General features: G+C 49.2%; 1 protein-coding gene across 1 annotated transcript in view; it reads right to left on the bottom strand.

Moving 5' to 3' along the window:
- LOC107157462 (long-chain-fatty-acid--CoA ligase ACSBG2-like) overlaps positions 1-9,491 on the bottom strand; it is a 22,900-nt gene extending 13,409 nt beyond the window's left edge. The window contains 4 exon segments of the mRNA XM_048812630.1: positions 2,379-2,462; positions 4,592-4,712; positions 7,645-7,733; positions 9,264-9,491. Coding sequence (XP_048668587.1) covers positions 2,379-2,462; positions 4,592-4,712; positions 7,645-7,733; positions 9,264-9,410 — 441 coding nt within the window. The 5' untranslated portion in view covers positions 9,411-9,491.
- Positions 9,492-12,624: the final 3,133 nt, after the last annotated feature.

Raw genomic sequence — 12,624 nt, 5'->3', positions numbered from 1 at the left:
GAGGGGGGGGGGGAGGAGGAGGAGGAGGAGGAGGAGTGGTGGCAGAGTGTGTTTTCCAAAAGTGACAGTGATGCCATTTATGGTGTCACATCTCTTTGGGGGCCTTGCCCCTCCCTCGGTGAGATATGGTGGCCCTGCCCTGTGGTTCCTGGCAGAGCTTTGGGTTGGCTCTGCGGCTTCCAAGACAGGTCATAAAAGGCAAGGCAGTGTCCACCTGGCCAGCTGCCTCCCAAGACATCCTCTGTGGGAAACCGACCAGCAAATGAGTCTGGGGTCTCATGGTCACAGCTCCGGAGGCCATATGGTGAAGGCACAAAGAGACGGGGAAAGAGGTTGGAGGAGTCACAGCTGAGAACAGGGTGAGCACTAGGGCTGGGTAGGGCATGGAATTTAAGACACACACACCCCTTGGTGATCAAGATAAATAATGTTACAATGCAATTCAAAAGTCACTATTAATGCAAAAAATCTGATGACTATATCAAAATTTTAGATAAAGACTGGACCATTGGGTCCAAGCCATAGCAGAACCTGCAGCCAAAAGAAAACTGTGTGCGCCTGATATATGTTCTTTTACATGTTTTAAAGTGGTCAGTGGTTTGGTTTTTTTTTGGGGGGGGGACTGGGGATTGAACTCAGGGGCATTTGACCACTGAGCCATATCCCCAGCCCTATGTTGTATTTTATTTAGAGACAAGGTCTCACGGAGTTGCTTGGCATTTCACTTTTGCTGAGGCTGGCTCGGAACTTGAAATCCTCCTGCCTCAGCCTCCCTAGCTACTGGGATTACGGGTATGTGCCACTGCGCTGAGCTTCAGTGGTTTTATTTTTATCTTCTGTGGAACTGGAGATGGAACCCAGGGCTCCTGTGTGTTAGACAAGTGTACTACCACAGAGCTATATCCCCAGACCCAGTAAATGGTTTTAATAAAAAATATTATTGGGCTGGGGTTGTGGCTCAGCAGTAGAGTGCTCGCCTCGCATGTGTGAGACCCTGGGTTTGATCCTCAGCATCACATAAAAATAAATAAATAAAATAAAGGTATAAAAATTATAGATGAATTTATATCTGTTGTTAAAACCACACACACACACATATATGCATACATACATACAATAAATTATGGCTTGGGTATCAGTAAAATATTTAACTTTCAAATAATGTGAGTTGCAGGGCTGGGGCTATAGCTCAGTGGTAGAGCACTTGCCTAGCATTCGTGAGGCACTGGGTTCAATCCTCAGCACCACATATAAATAAACAAAATAAAGGCATTCTGTCCACTTACAACTACAAAAACATATAAAAATAATAATAATGTGAGTTGTATATTTGAAAATCACTTAAAGTATTCTCACACACAAAAAAAAACAAGTATTTAAAGTAATCTAGGGGCTGGGGTTGTGGCTCGGAGGTAGAGCGCTCGCCTAGCATGCGTGAGGCACTGGGTTCGATCCTCAGCACCACATAAAAAATAAAATAAAGATATTGTGTCCACCTATAACTAAAAAATAAATATTTTAAAAAATAAAGTAATCTACATGGTAAATAGTTTGATTTAGATATTCCATAGTATATACATATACGAGAATATCATATTGTAAAACATAAATATGCATAATTTTTACTCATAAAAATAAATTTAAAAAATGTGTTTTAATACATCTAACTTTAAATTTTTTGGTATTTTTTCAACCACCGTCATGTTCTGAAAAAAAAAAAATGAAATGATTGTTGCTGTTTTAATCCACCAACTTTGGGGATGTGTCCTTATCCAACAATAAGTAACCAGAACAGACACCTTCCCACTGCAAAAGAAAAAAAGAGTCCCAAAGGTCCCCCAGCTTCCCGTTACAGGGTCCCATCCACTTTCATGATAAAGCCTCACCCATCCCTCTGCAAGGCCCAGCCTCTCCTTTGCTCTCTGCCCACTTCCTTTAAGAGTTCCGCCCCTTCCCTTACCAGGTCTAGGGCTCAGGGCATGGCCACGCCCATGCCCCAGCATGGTCCCACCTACTCCCCAGCATGGCTCCACCCCTTCCCCAGCATGGCTCCACCCTTTCCACCTAAATGGTCTTATCCACTCCCCCAGCACAGTCCCACCTCTTCCCCAGCATGGTCCCATCCCTTCCAAGCATGGCCCCACCCCTTTACAGCATGGTCCCCTCCCACTCCCCAGCATGGTCCCACCCACTCCCCAGCAGGGCCCCACCCACTCCCCAGCATGGTCCCACCCACTCCGCAGCACAGCCCCTCTCACTCCCCCCTCATGACCCTGTCCACTTCCCTTACCCCGTCTCTGCTTGCCCACTGGACCGGCCTAACCCACCTCCCTGGCAAGGCCCCAGCCCCCTCCCCAGCGCCCGCCCCCCCCACTTACAGAGTACAGGTTGTTGCTTCTCTCCTTCAGTGGAGGCTTGTACTGGATGATCGCTTTTAGGGTCGCCAGCTTGCTTCGTGGAATCTGAAACGAAGTTCCCTGTGGGGCTTGTGGCCACCCAGCCCTGGGGAAGCTGAGGCTGGCAGAGTCTCAGCTCTGTCCTGAAGCAGCTCCAGCCTCTTGTCTTTCCCCACCCTCACTGCAAAGCACTGCTCTGTCATGGCTGGTTTGGGCTACGGGATTCTTTGGGGTCACATCAGTAGTAGCCTGCAACGGGCAAGAGTGGATGAAGACCACCGCCTGCGGCCGGGCGCTTCTCAGGCCGTTCTGCTGCTCTGCGTGGCGGACGCTGGCGGGCGAGCTAAGCATGTCCTGGTTCTCCCCTTTCCAGAGACCTGCACTAGGCAGCAGGATTCCCCTAACCTAGGCAACAAAATTCTTCATGAAGGTGGCTGGCACTGGACACGCTGGGAGCTGGCTGCCGTGCCTAGGACTGTACGGTTCAGGCGACTGGTGCGATTCCTACAGCCTGTTCGTGCAAAGGAGGGCACTTTTATGGCGTTATTTAGCCAGCCCAGAGAAAGAGCCACCTCCGGCATGCCCTGTGCTCAGACAAGAAGCTGGTGGGACAGCCGGGCAAGAGTTTTCCCGGGGAAGAACTAGATGCTCAGCAGCCTGGAAGAGGCCCAGCCTAGGGAGTTTGAGGACCCCAGAGAGCATGGCCAGAGGGGACACCAGGACAGTGACAGGGAAGGAGGCAAGAAAGGGTGGTGAGGGCCAGCGGGGTGGAGCCTGGGAGGCCAAGGCAAGGAGACAGGAAACCTCTGGGGGTGGAGGGTCATGATCACAGGAGGGCCATGATCATTGGCCCAAATCAACGCTCTCCAGCGGAGCTTGATATCCAGTTTGAATCTTTTACACAGAGCAACTAGAACAACAAATCCGTCTCTCCCGAACTTCGCCTTCCACAAAACTAGGAACAGAAATAACTTGTTGCGCATGGGAGGCCAGGCATGCCAGAATCAGGGCTGTAAGGTATGGCATCCAGGGAGCTGTAGAGGGAACCGTCAGGGCATGTGGCGTATTTCAGTGACAGAAAACTCACATTAAGCCAATATGCATGGCAGGAGGAAGGACCCACCCACCCACCATCACCCCGGCCCCTGCCACAGTGTGAACAAACAGCGGTGACATGGGTATTGGAGACTACAGCAGCAGCACTTAAGAAAGCAATTCCCAGAAGCTTAAGGCTGGAGCTGTCTGTCATTCCTGAACCCTGGTATGGAATCTCAGCGGCTCTAGCTGGGAGTTTGTTGAGTCTGGACAGTGTGCCTGAATTTCGGCATGGGAAAACACATGATCGACGTGATCAGAAGATGCCATCAATGGCAAGATACGTCTGTTCTCTAGAGATATTACAAGTGAAGAACTGTGTGACTCAGAGGCTTTTGAGCTGAATGAGGAATTTGGTTGCCTAGAAGTCTCTTCCCAGGACTCTCCTACCTTCAGGATCCTCCTGCCAAAAGCTGATGCAGGAAACTGCAGCTCGTTCAAACAAATTTTTACAACATTTATACAAAGATACTACAAAAAGAAAAGAAGAAGAGAAGCTAAATTTCCTTGCACACAGAGAAAACTCACCTGAAAATTTCACCACAAAGTGAAATAAAATTGCAATCCAGCTCTCCAGCATAAAATTTAAAAGGTAACGAAGCAAAGAGCACAAAGCAGACATTCAGGTGCTCAGGGAAGGAAGGGCCTGTCACCAGGGGGAAAAAATGAAACAGGAAGTGGCAGAACTCAGGAAAGAAATAGAAAAGCAAAGTCATTTCAGAAATGAAAACAGTGATAAGAAATGAAGAAAATGTCAGGGAGCGTGGACTTGAAATCATCACACTCCTAAAGAAAAAATAAATCGTGTCTGTAAAATAAAATGGCATCTATAAAATAATGCATAAATGCATTTTTTACATGGAGGTTGAGCCGTAAACTCAGTTACTGTTAATTGGAAATTAAACCCCCCACAATCTGCTGCCTCCACAAAAGCAGCTTCACCCGGACCTTGGTGTGGTCATGGAGGACTCTTTCTGAGCCCATTTCAGGGGGAACCCCCATCTCAATCATTAGCATCTACCAGGGAGTCAGATGAGGCCTGGCCAGAGCCCTGAGGTCTCCGGGGTGGCTATGGCGCGCAGTGCTAGGTAAGGCTTTACCGAAAGTATTTTCTGTAACTGTTGATCGTTTTCAACCAGCAGGATGTTCACCTTGGCATGCGAGATGACATATTGACAAGCATCGGCAGAATTGGTGGCATAAATACCAACACAGAGGCCCCTGGGGAAAGAAAACACATTTGCATGTGCTCACTCCCCTGGCAGTGAGCGGGCAGGGAGGTCAGGCAGAGGAGAGTCTGCAGGTGAGTTTTGAGGTCACAGTCTCAGCACCAGCTTAACCACATTGAAAGCAACAGAAATGACATCCATGATGAGTGGGAACTCCTACGTTGTCACCATGACAGTGGATCACAGACCCCTGACAACACCCCACTGTACCAACAAGAGAGAAGAGGCCAGCACAGGGGCTGCTTGCTCAAGGTTATATGGCAAGGAGGGGTCAGGCGTGGGATTTGAACCCCCAGCTCAGGCCTCGGCTCCTTCTCCACTTACTGTCTTTGGTTCTCACGTGTGACCTTGCTGGTGACATACAATTGTGGTTTTGTGTGCTTTTAAATGGCAGATGACACGAAGCATCTTTACCAGTATGGATGGGCTACTTCTCTGTGCTACTTCTGCTCAAGTCTTTCACCCATTTAAAAGTTTTGTCTTTTTTTTACGGAGTTATGGAATTTCTTTGTACATTCTAGATACAAATTCTCTGGTAGTTTCGAGTTTTATGAATATTTTCTCCAAGCATGTGGCTTGCCTGTTCATGTTCTTTTTGATGCCTTCTGATGAGCAGACATTTTTATTTTTATTTTTTTATCATTTATTTATTTATTTATTTTTGTTCTATTGCATTTTTATTTTACAAATTTATGGGTTTTACATGGCTATAATAATAATGAATATCATATTCTTATCATAACCAAAACTTACAGGGCTTACTATATGCTTAAAGTATCTTTTATTTCCTCTTTACAACAACTTTCAGGTATTATTATTAGCTTTTTGCATAGAGGAAACTTTGTGTTAACAGATGTAAATAACTGGTATATGTCCTCAAGGTTATGTTATAGTAAAACTAGGATTACATATATGTACATGGTGTATTCTTCACTACTTTAGAATTATTTTAATGGGTTTTTTTTGCCAAGTTTTTTAAAAAAGCCAATTTCTTTACTTGTAGAATAGTTATTTCCTGTCATTCTTTTTAGAAAATCACATTTCTTTTAACATCATCACTTATGTTTGTTGTTTTATATTATTTCCCTAGGATTGATGATTAGAAATGGTATTACTGAGTCAAAAAATGTAAATTTTTAATGTTAACAAAGCCCATTTGTCAGCCTTTTATTTTATTTTTATTTTGCTTTCTGTGTCCCAAGAAAACTTTGGGTACCCCAGGTTGTGAAGATATTCTCCTGTGCTGCCTTTTTCCAGAAGCTTTAGAATTTAGCTTTTGTAATTGGGTCTACAGTCCACCTCAATCTAAGTTTGTGTATGGTGTGAGGTAGGGATCAAGGCTGACACATTTCCCATGTGCACATCCAGCACCATTGGATTACTTTGGTGCTTTTTTATGAGAGTCAGTGACCAAGCATATGTAGGTCTATTTCTGGGCTCTCTGCTCTGTTGATCTAGTTGGGCTGCTAGATTGTGCAGGAAATCATGCAGGTTATAATCATGTGAAACAGTTACCCTAATCACCGTTTGCAGGCATGCACTACTCTAGGCTCTGTCGAAGGGCTTAATCCTGTGAGGCTTGGAGGTATATTGAAATCATCCTCATTTTCCCAGATGACACAAGATCTTGGGAAGACCAGTTGCTCTAAACTCAGCTACACTCTTCGACCAGAGCCCACCCACGTACCACACTGTCTCACCACACTGTCCTGAAGCACAAATTGACTCTTTGTTAAAGTTCATTCCAACACACTAATAAGTCAGGACTGATATATGCTCGTATGAAATTCAGAAGTAGAACACACTAGAGTGTGTAGGTCTTGATGCCCACACGTGTACATGCCATGTCTGTTTTGGCATCGACCTCAGTTTCCTGTGTTGGCTGCTCCATCCGTGCCCACGCTGGACACCACATTCACTCTTGACGGGCAGCATCGAAGGACCTCAGTAGGGCAAATGATCACGGGATGCAGAGTCTCTCGGGATCCATGGCATCCCCTCACCTGGGGAGTCTAAACGGGTGATTCTGTCCCACAGGGTACACTTGGAAATCCTGGGGACATTTATGGTTGTCACAACTTGAGGGTACTGCTGACATTTCCAGGGTGGAGACCAGGGATGGCCTGGGATGTTCCACCACAGAGAACGGTTCAGCCTCAGAGGTCGTCAGTGCCAGGAGGGAGAAACCCAGTGTAGACAAAGATGGCTGGTCTTTTTCCCTTAGGGATTATTTGTAGGCTTACCCCTTACACACAGGACTTCACACGGACTTTCACTTGACCATACAGATGGTCACCATTTATGAAATACCTACTGCATCATCTGGTAAATTATGCCCCAAAGGTGAATTAAACAGTCCCCATCCATGAGGAGCTTAACTCCAGGGCGTCCTGGCCCCCCATAACTCCACCATTGGCAGAGAAGTTTCCTCTGGAGACAGGACAATATAAATTCCATGTTATACACATTTTATCATAATACAAATTAAATGAAAATGAATAAATGAGGCCTTATGCAGCCGGAGGGACACAACGAGGGGTTTTCAGGGTGCAGTTGACCAAGAGCCTGGGTCTGGGGCTGGCCCTTCTGCCCCTGGCTCTGTGAGCCTTGGCTCTCTCATCTGTGCCTATGGGGTGGCAGGGCCCACTTCACATTGCTCCGTGAGATTTTATCGGATCACACACAGAGCACCGTGCTTGGCCCGTGGTCAGAAGTCTCTAGATGTTATCTGTGATCACTACTTTGAACAGAGTTCTCTCACTGAAGGAAAAAATGTACTGGCTTAAGGAACATCATCACCTGACCCGGGATGAGAGTGACTTGTGCGTGGGTCCCTCCTGCCCGCTAACCTGGGGCCGGCCATCGCTGCCAGGCCCAGGGCAGTGGCTCCCCAACACTCCCAGTGGACCAGGGCGGTGCCTTACCCTGCCAAGACGGCGCCAAGAGCTGCAATGAACCACTCGACCGAGTTGAATCCCAGGATGCCAACCCCATGGAACTGCTGCAGGCCCAGCTGGAAGGGAAAGGAAGGCAGCGTGAGTCAGAGGGCTCGTCGGCCGTGATCACCAGGATGTGAGAAATGGGCTCAAAAGTAGTCAGTGTCACGACTGAAATGCGACTCTGGGAGGTGGGTTTGCCTCCCCCTGTGTGATACTCCATTTGTCTATCTTTTTATTTTTTTGTGGCAGAATATGAGCCATCTTCACCGTGTGCCGTCCAGGGCGTCCATCTCCAGAGCTTCCTCCTCTCCCCATCTGGCAGCTCTGTCCCTTCTGACAGTGGCACCTGTCCAGTCCCAGCCCCAGCTCCCACCGTGCTGCTTCTGAAGACACAGGTGTGTGTGGGGGGTCCCGGGAGTGGGACCGGGTGGCATTTGTCCTTCTGTGACTGATGGCTCGCTGCTCAGGGTGCCTTGGGTCACTCATGCCGCGGCACTCCCATGTTCTGTCTGGATGATATCCCCCATTTTGGACCCCCTGCTGCTTGGCCACTGTGAATGGCTGTGGCGAGCGCACAGCCGCACAAATACCTCCCTGTGCCCTTGCTTTCAACTTGGATATCCCCCGGGAACAGAACTGCTGGACACATGGGGATCCCAGGTCTAATGCCTAAGGACCGCCGTACTGTTTTTCAGATGGGCATTCCATCAACCGTGCAAGGTTCCCAGTGTCTCTGCGTCCTCACCAACACGTGTTATTTTATGGTTTCTTTAAAACCCTATGCTGGGCATGGTGGTGCACACCTGTGATCCCAGAGACACAAGGCTGAGGCAGGAGGATGGCAATTGCAAGACCAGCCTGGGCAACTTAGTGAGACCCTGTCTCAGCAACAGAGCCCCTCCCCCGAGGTCAATCCCCAGTACAAAAACCCCAAAACCAAAACCACACACACATATGTATATATGTACATGTATGTGTGTGGACGTTTGAATAGATGTGAAATTATTTTTATGTCTAATAACAAAAGTACTCAAGAGAGTAACATCATATAGTGATGAATTGCACACTTAGAGGTGCAGGCCTATTGCAGATGTGGCTGATAATGACCCAGGAAAGTTGATGAAGCTGGCTGTCTTTGAGGGAGACGCCCTTTTGTTGTGGGTACCACATAAGTAACTTGGACAGCTTGTCAACAGCCTCAGGAGGCGCCCTGAGCCACAGCCACCCAGCAAAGCTGGCCCTGGATTCATGGGAGGTAACAAACATCTGTCATTTTAAGTCACTGTAGGGTAACTTGTTATGTAGCAGTGACTGACTCATACACTGAGATGCCATAATAAGGGTCAAAAGCCAGATTCAGAACCTTGGGTGTAAAACTGTGCAAACATGAAACTTGTATGATATAGACATATGATTTGTTCCCCAAAAGGACATGCAAAAATACTGGCAATGGTGGCTTCCTCCACAGCGAACCCGGGTGGCTGAGGGTCAAGGGCTGTGGGGACCAATTTCATCAATCAACTCTTGCATGTTTAGAGCTTCGGTGTTTAGTACCAGATCCCCCTACGTGGACCCCGCTGAACGTGTGGTCTAAACCCGCTCACCTTGATCAAGGCTCTGGCGGCCTTCCGGCAACCTTGGTAGTCCTGGGAGAAATTCAGAGTTTCCCATTTCTCGTCATCCTTCCATGAGAGAGCCGGGTAGGAGCCGAATCGTTGGACTGACTCTTGAAAAAGCTCACGGGTGGTCATCGGGGTCTCGTGGCCTGGCCCGTGTTCCGACAGCCTGAGGAGGACTTCTCCATCTCGATCGGTGGTCCACAACCTGGTAGGACCTGTGAACAGCCAAGGGGTTGGGTGGGGGGACTTCATTAACGGAGCACCTCGGGAGGGGTGACTGGGTTTTGGAGACAAGGTACCCTCCTTGGGTAAAAATGAGTGGTCAGAGCTCCCGCTCTCCTTTATGAGTTTTTATTTATTTATTTATTTTTGGCTACCAGGGACTGAACCCAGGGGCACTCAACCACTGAACCACAACCCCAGCCCATTTTAATATTCTATTTAGAGGCAGGGTCTGGCTGACTTGCTTAGGACCTCGATAAGTTGCTGAGGCTGGCTTTGAATTCACGATCCTCCTGCCTCAGCCTCCTGAGCCACTGGGATAACGGGCGTGGATCACCGTGCCAGGCTCAATTATTTATTTTTGATGGCCCCTTTCAATAATTTATTATAAAAAAATTCAAGCATGTAAGAAAGTGGAAAAACTATGGCAAACGCCCGCTTACCCACCACCTACGTGCCACTGCAGCTGGCATTTTGCAGAGCTGGCCTATCACACACCCCCAGGACGCGCCCATCCTCCATATCCGGCTGCATTTCAAATTGAGCTGAAGCTACCCACCCACCTCAGCCTTAAATGACTCTGCCTCTGAACCATTAACTGGAGTTCCACGTCACAGGAACGTTTGGGAACAGAGATGCTTCCGACGTTTGGGTTGTTTTCAGGTTTTAGAATATTTGCCTGTACCTAAGGAGGTGTCTTGAGGATGGGACCCAAATCCAGACACAGAATTCCCTTAGGCGTCACATGCACGCACACAGACTGAAGGTCCTTTTGCATTGGGCTTGTGGTGCGGCTGCATTTCTGCGGCCACCCATGTGTGGGGTCGGGTGTGGGATCTTCCTCCTGGGGTGTGGTGTTGGTGCTCATGAGGTTTGGGTTTTGGAGCATTTGGGTTTGGGATTTTCAGGTTCGGGATGCTCAACCTGTATTTACATGGATTTTTTTTTTTTTAAGGTAAATTAACACCAAGTGACTCCATGTGCTTTGGCCAGTGATGGATTATGTCACTCTTGGGCTCTTTCTGCTCTATTCTGCTACAAAGATGGAGAAAGCTTATGTCAAGGAGAAGCCCCCTGCTGGGCGCAGTGGCACATGCCTGTAATCCCTGTGGCTTGGGAGGCTGAAGTAGGAGGATCGCAGGTTCAAAGCCAGCCTCAGCAATGGCAAGGCTGCTAAGCAACTCAGTGAGACCCATGACTCTAAATAAAATATAAAATTGAGCTGGGGATGTGGCTCAGTGGTCGAGTGCCCCTGAGTTCAATCCCTGGTAACTTAAAAAAAAAAAAAATAGAAGCCCCTGCCCTAACAGCAGACATGTGGCGGGGCAAGACATAAGCTCGTGTTTGGCAAAGCCATGGAGGGAGGGGAATGTTCCTTGCCTTATTTGGAAACAGGGGTTTTGCAGGTGGACTTGGTTAAAGATCTTGAGGTGAAAACATCATGGATGTAGGGTGATCGCCAACTCCAGTGACTGCTGTCCTCCCACAAAGGGGAAAGGACATAGAGGAGAGGGCCATGCGCACCCAGAGGCAGGTGCTATGATTGGAAGCAGCTGGTGGCCTCCAAAGCGCGTGTTGAACTGTGCGGTCACGGCGGCCGTGTTGGAGGGGTCAGTGAGAGGGGTCGATGCCGTTCTCGGGGGACCAGGTTAGTGCAAGCAGCAGTGAGCGAACCCTGCCCTCGCAGGCCTGTTTTAGTCCCACGCGAGTGGGCTGTTCCGGAGCAAGGCCCTGCCCGTGTTCTGCCTCTTTCGCCTGCGCCCAGTTGCTGCTCTCACGTGCCCCACCATGGACGCCATCGGCCATGTCACAACGCAGCACAAGGCCCTGGCCAGTGAACGCGCTCAATCTTGGGCTTCCCAGCCTGCAGAACATGAACCAACCTCTTTCTGTTATGATTTTCCTAGTCTCACTGAACGGACTGAGACACAGGGGTTGGAGCAGTGTGCCCACAAGCCAAAGAACCCCAAGGATGGCCTCAGCCACAGGAGCCGGGAGACGCTTGACACGGATTCTCCCTCAGAGCCTCTGAAGGCCCTGCCTACACCGTGGCTTTGAACTGCGGCCTCCAGAACCCGGAGGCCATCCACTGCTGGGGGCTCAGACGCCCAGTCCGGGTCGCTTTGTTCTGACAGCCTGGGAGGCAGACACGTGGTTTCTAAGCTCATTGCTGATTGAGAAGGAGGGACCACGAGTCATCGTGGGGCCACCATTTTATGTGCTCTGCAAGGCACACAGAGCTGTGAGGGTGGATGCAGGTCTGGATGATGGCTCGAGGCCCGGGGTTCGCTCGGCGGCCATCACCTCACGATGTCAGATCTTCGGGACTCTGGGTGGCTCCTGGGCACTGGCCCTACACGGGCCCACCATCCTGAGGGGCAGGAGCTACGATCAGTGCCTGAGTGACCTGGGCATGCAAATGAGGCCCAGCGTGGCTGGACTCCTGAACTCTGAACTCAGACAGTGAACTGGGGCCAGCTCACGCCGCCGTCCACTTCCTCCGTGTTCCCTGGGAGTGGTGACGGGCTGAGCAGGGCTGAGAAGGGCGCTCACTTCTCTCGGGCGGCATACCTTGCGTTTCACTCATGTCTGTCTTGAGGTCCTTGGTGTCCTTTCCTCGAGACACTGGAGGTTCAGCCCTTCCAGGTTCGCAGGAACCATTCTTTGTAGTACTACGAGGCAAAAGAGGGGCACTTAGCGACATGGCAAAGGGCCACTCCCAGCCTCAGGTAATGTCTGCCCAGAATCCTGGGATGGATCAGTCATGCCTGCCCTGAGCCTGGGAGGAGAGGAGCTGCTTTGCCAGATAAGAGGATCTGTGAAGCTCAGAGGGTGTCAGCCTGGGAGTTTGTAGAAGAGACTCTGCCATGGTTGGAGTCCAAGGTCGAAGTGGGTGAGGAGATATTTCGGAACCTCTCACGGGAAAGAAACTCTCAGGGTTTTCAAGGAACTCTGCTCTAGCCACCTTGCCTTAAAGAGAGTCCCCTTGGTATGTGTTGGGGATTAGTTCCAGGACCCCCTGCAGGCATCAAATGTACCTCAAGTTCCTCCTGCAAAGTGACACAGAAACTGCACCCAGCCTGCTGTAGACTTTAAATCATCTTGCCATGATTTATGATACCAG

This window comes from Marmota marmota, unplaced genomic scaffold, assembly GCF_001458135.2.
Source record: "Marmota marmota marmota unplaced genomic scaffold, marMar, whole genome shotgun sequence".
NCBI classification, from domain to species: Eukaryota; Metazoa; Chordata; class Mammalia; order Rodentia; family Sciuridae; genus Marmota; species Marmota marmota.
Note: the sequence above shows the minus strand (reverse complement) of the source record. Positions and strands in the feature narration are given on the sequence as shown.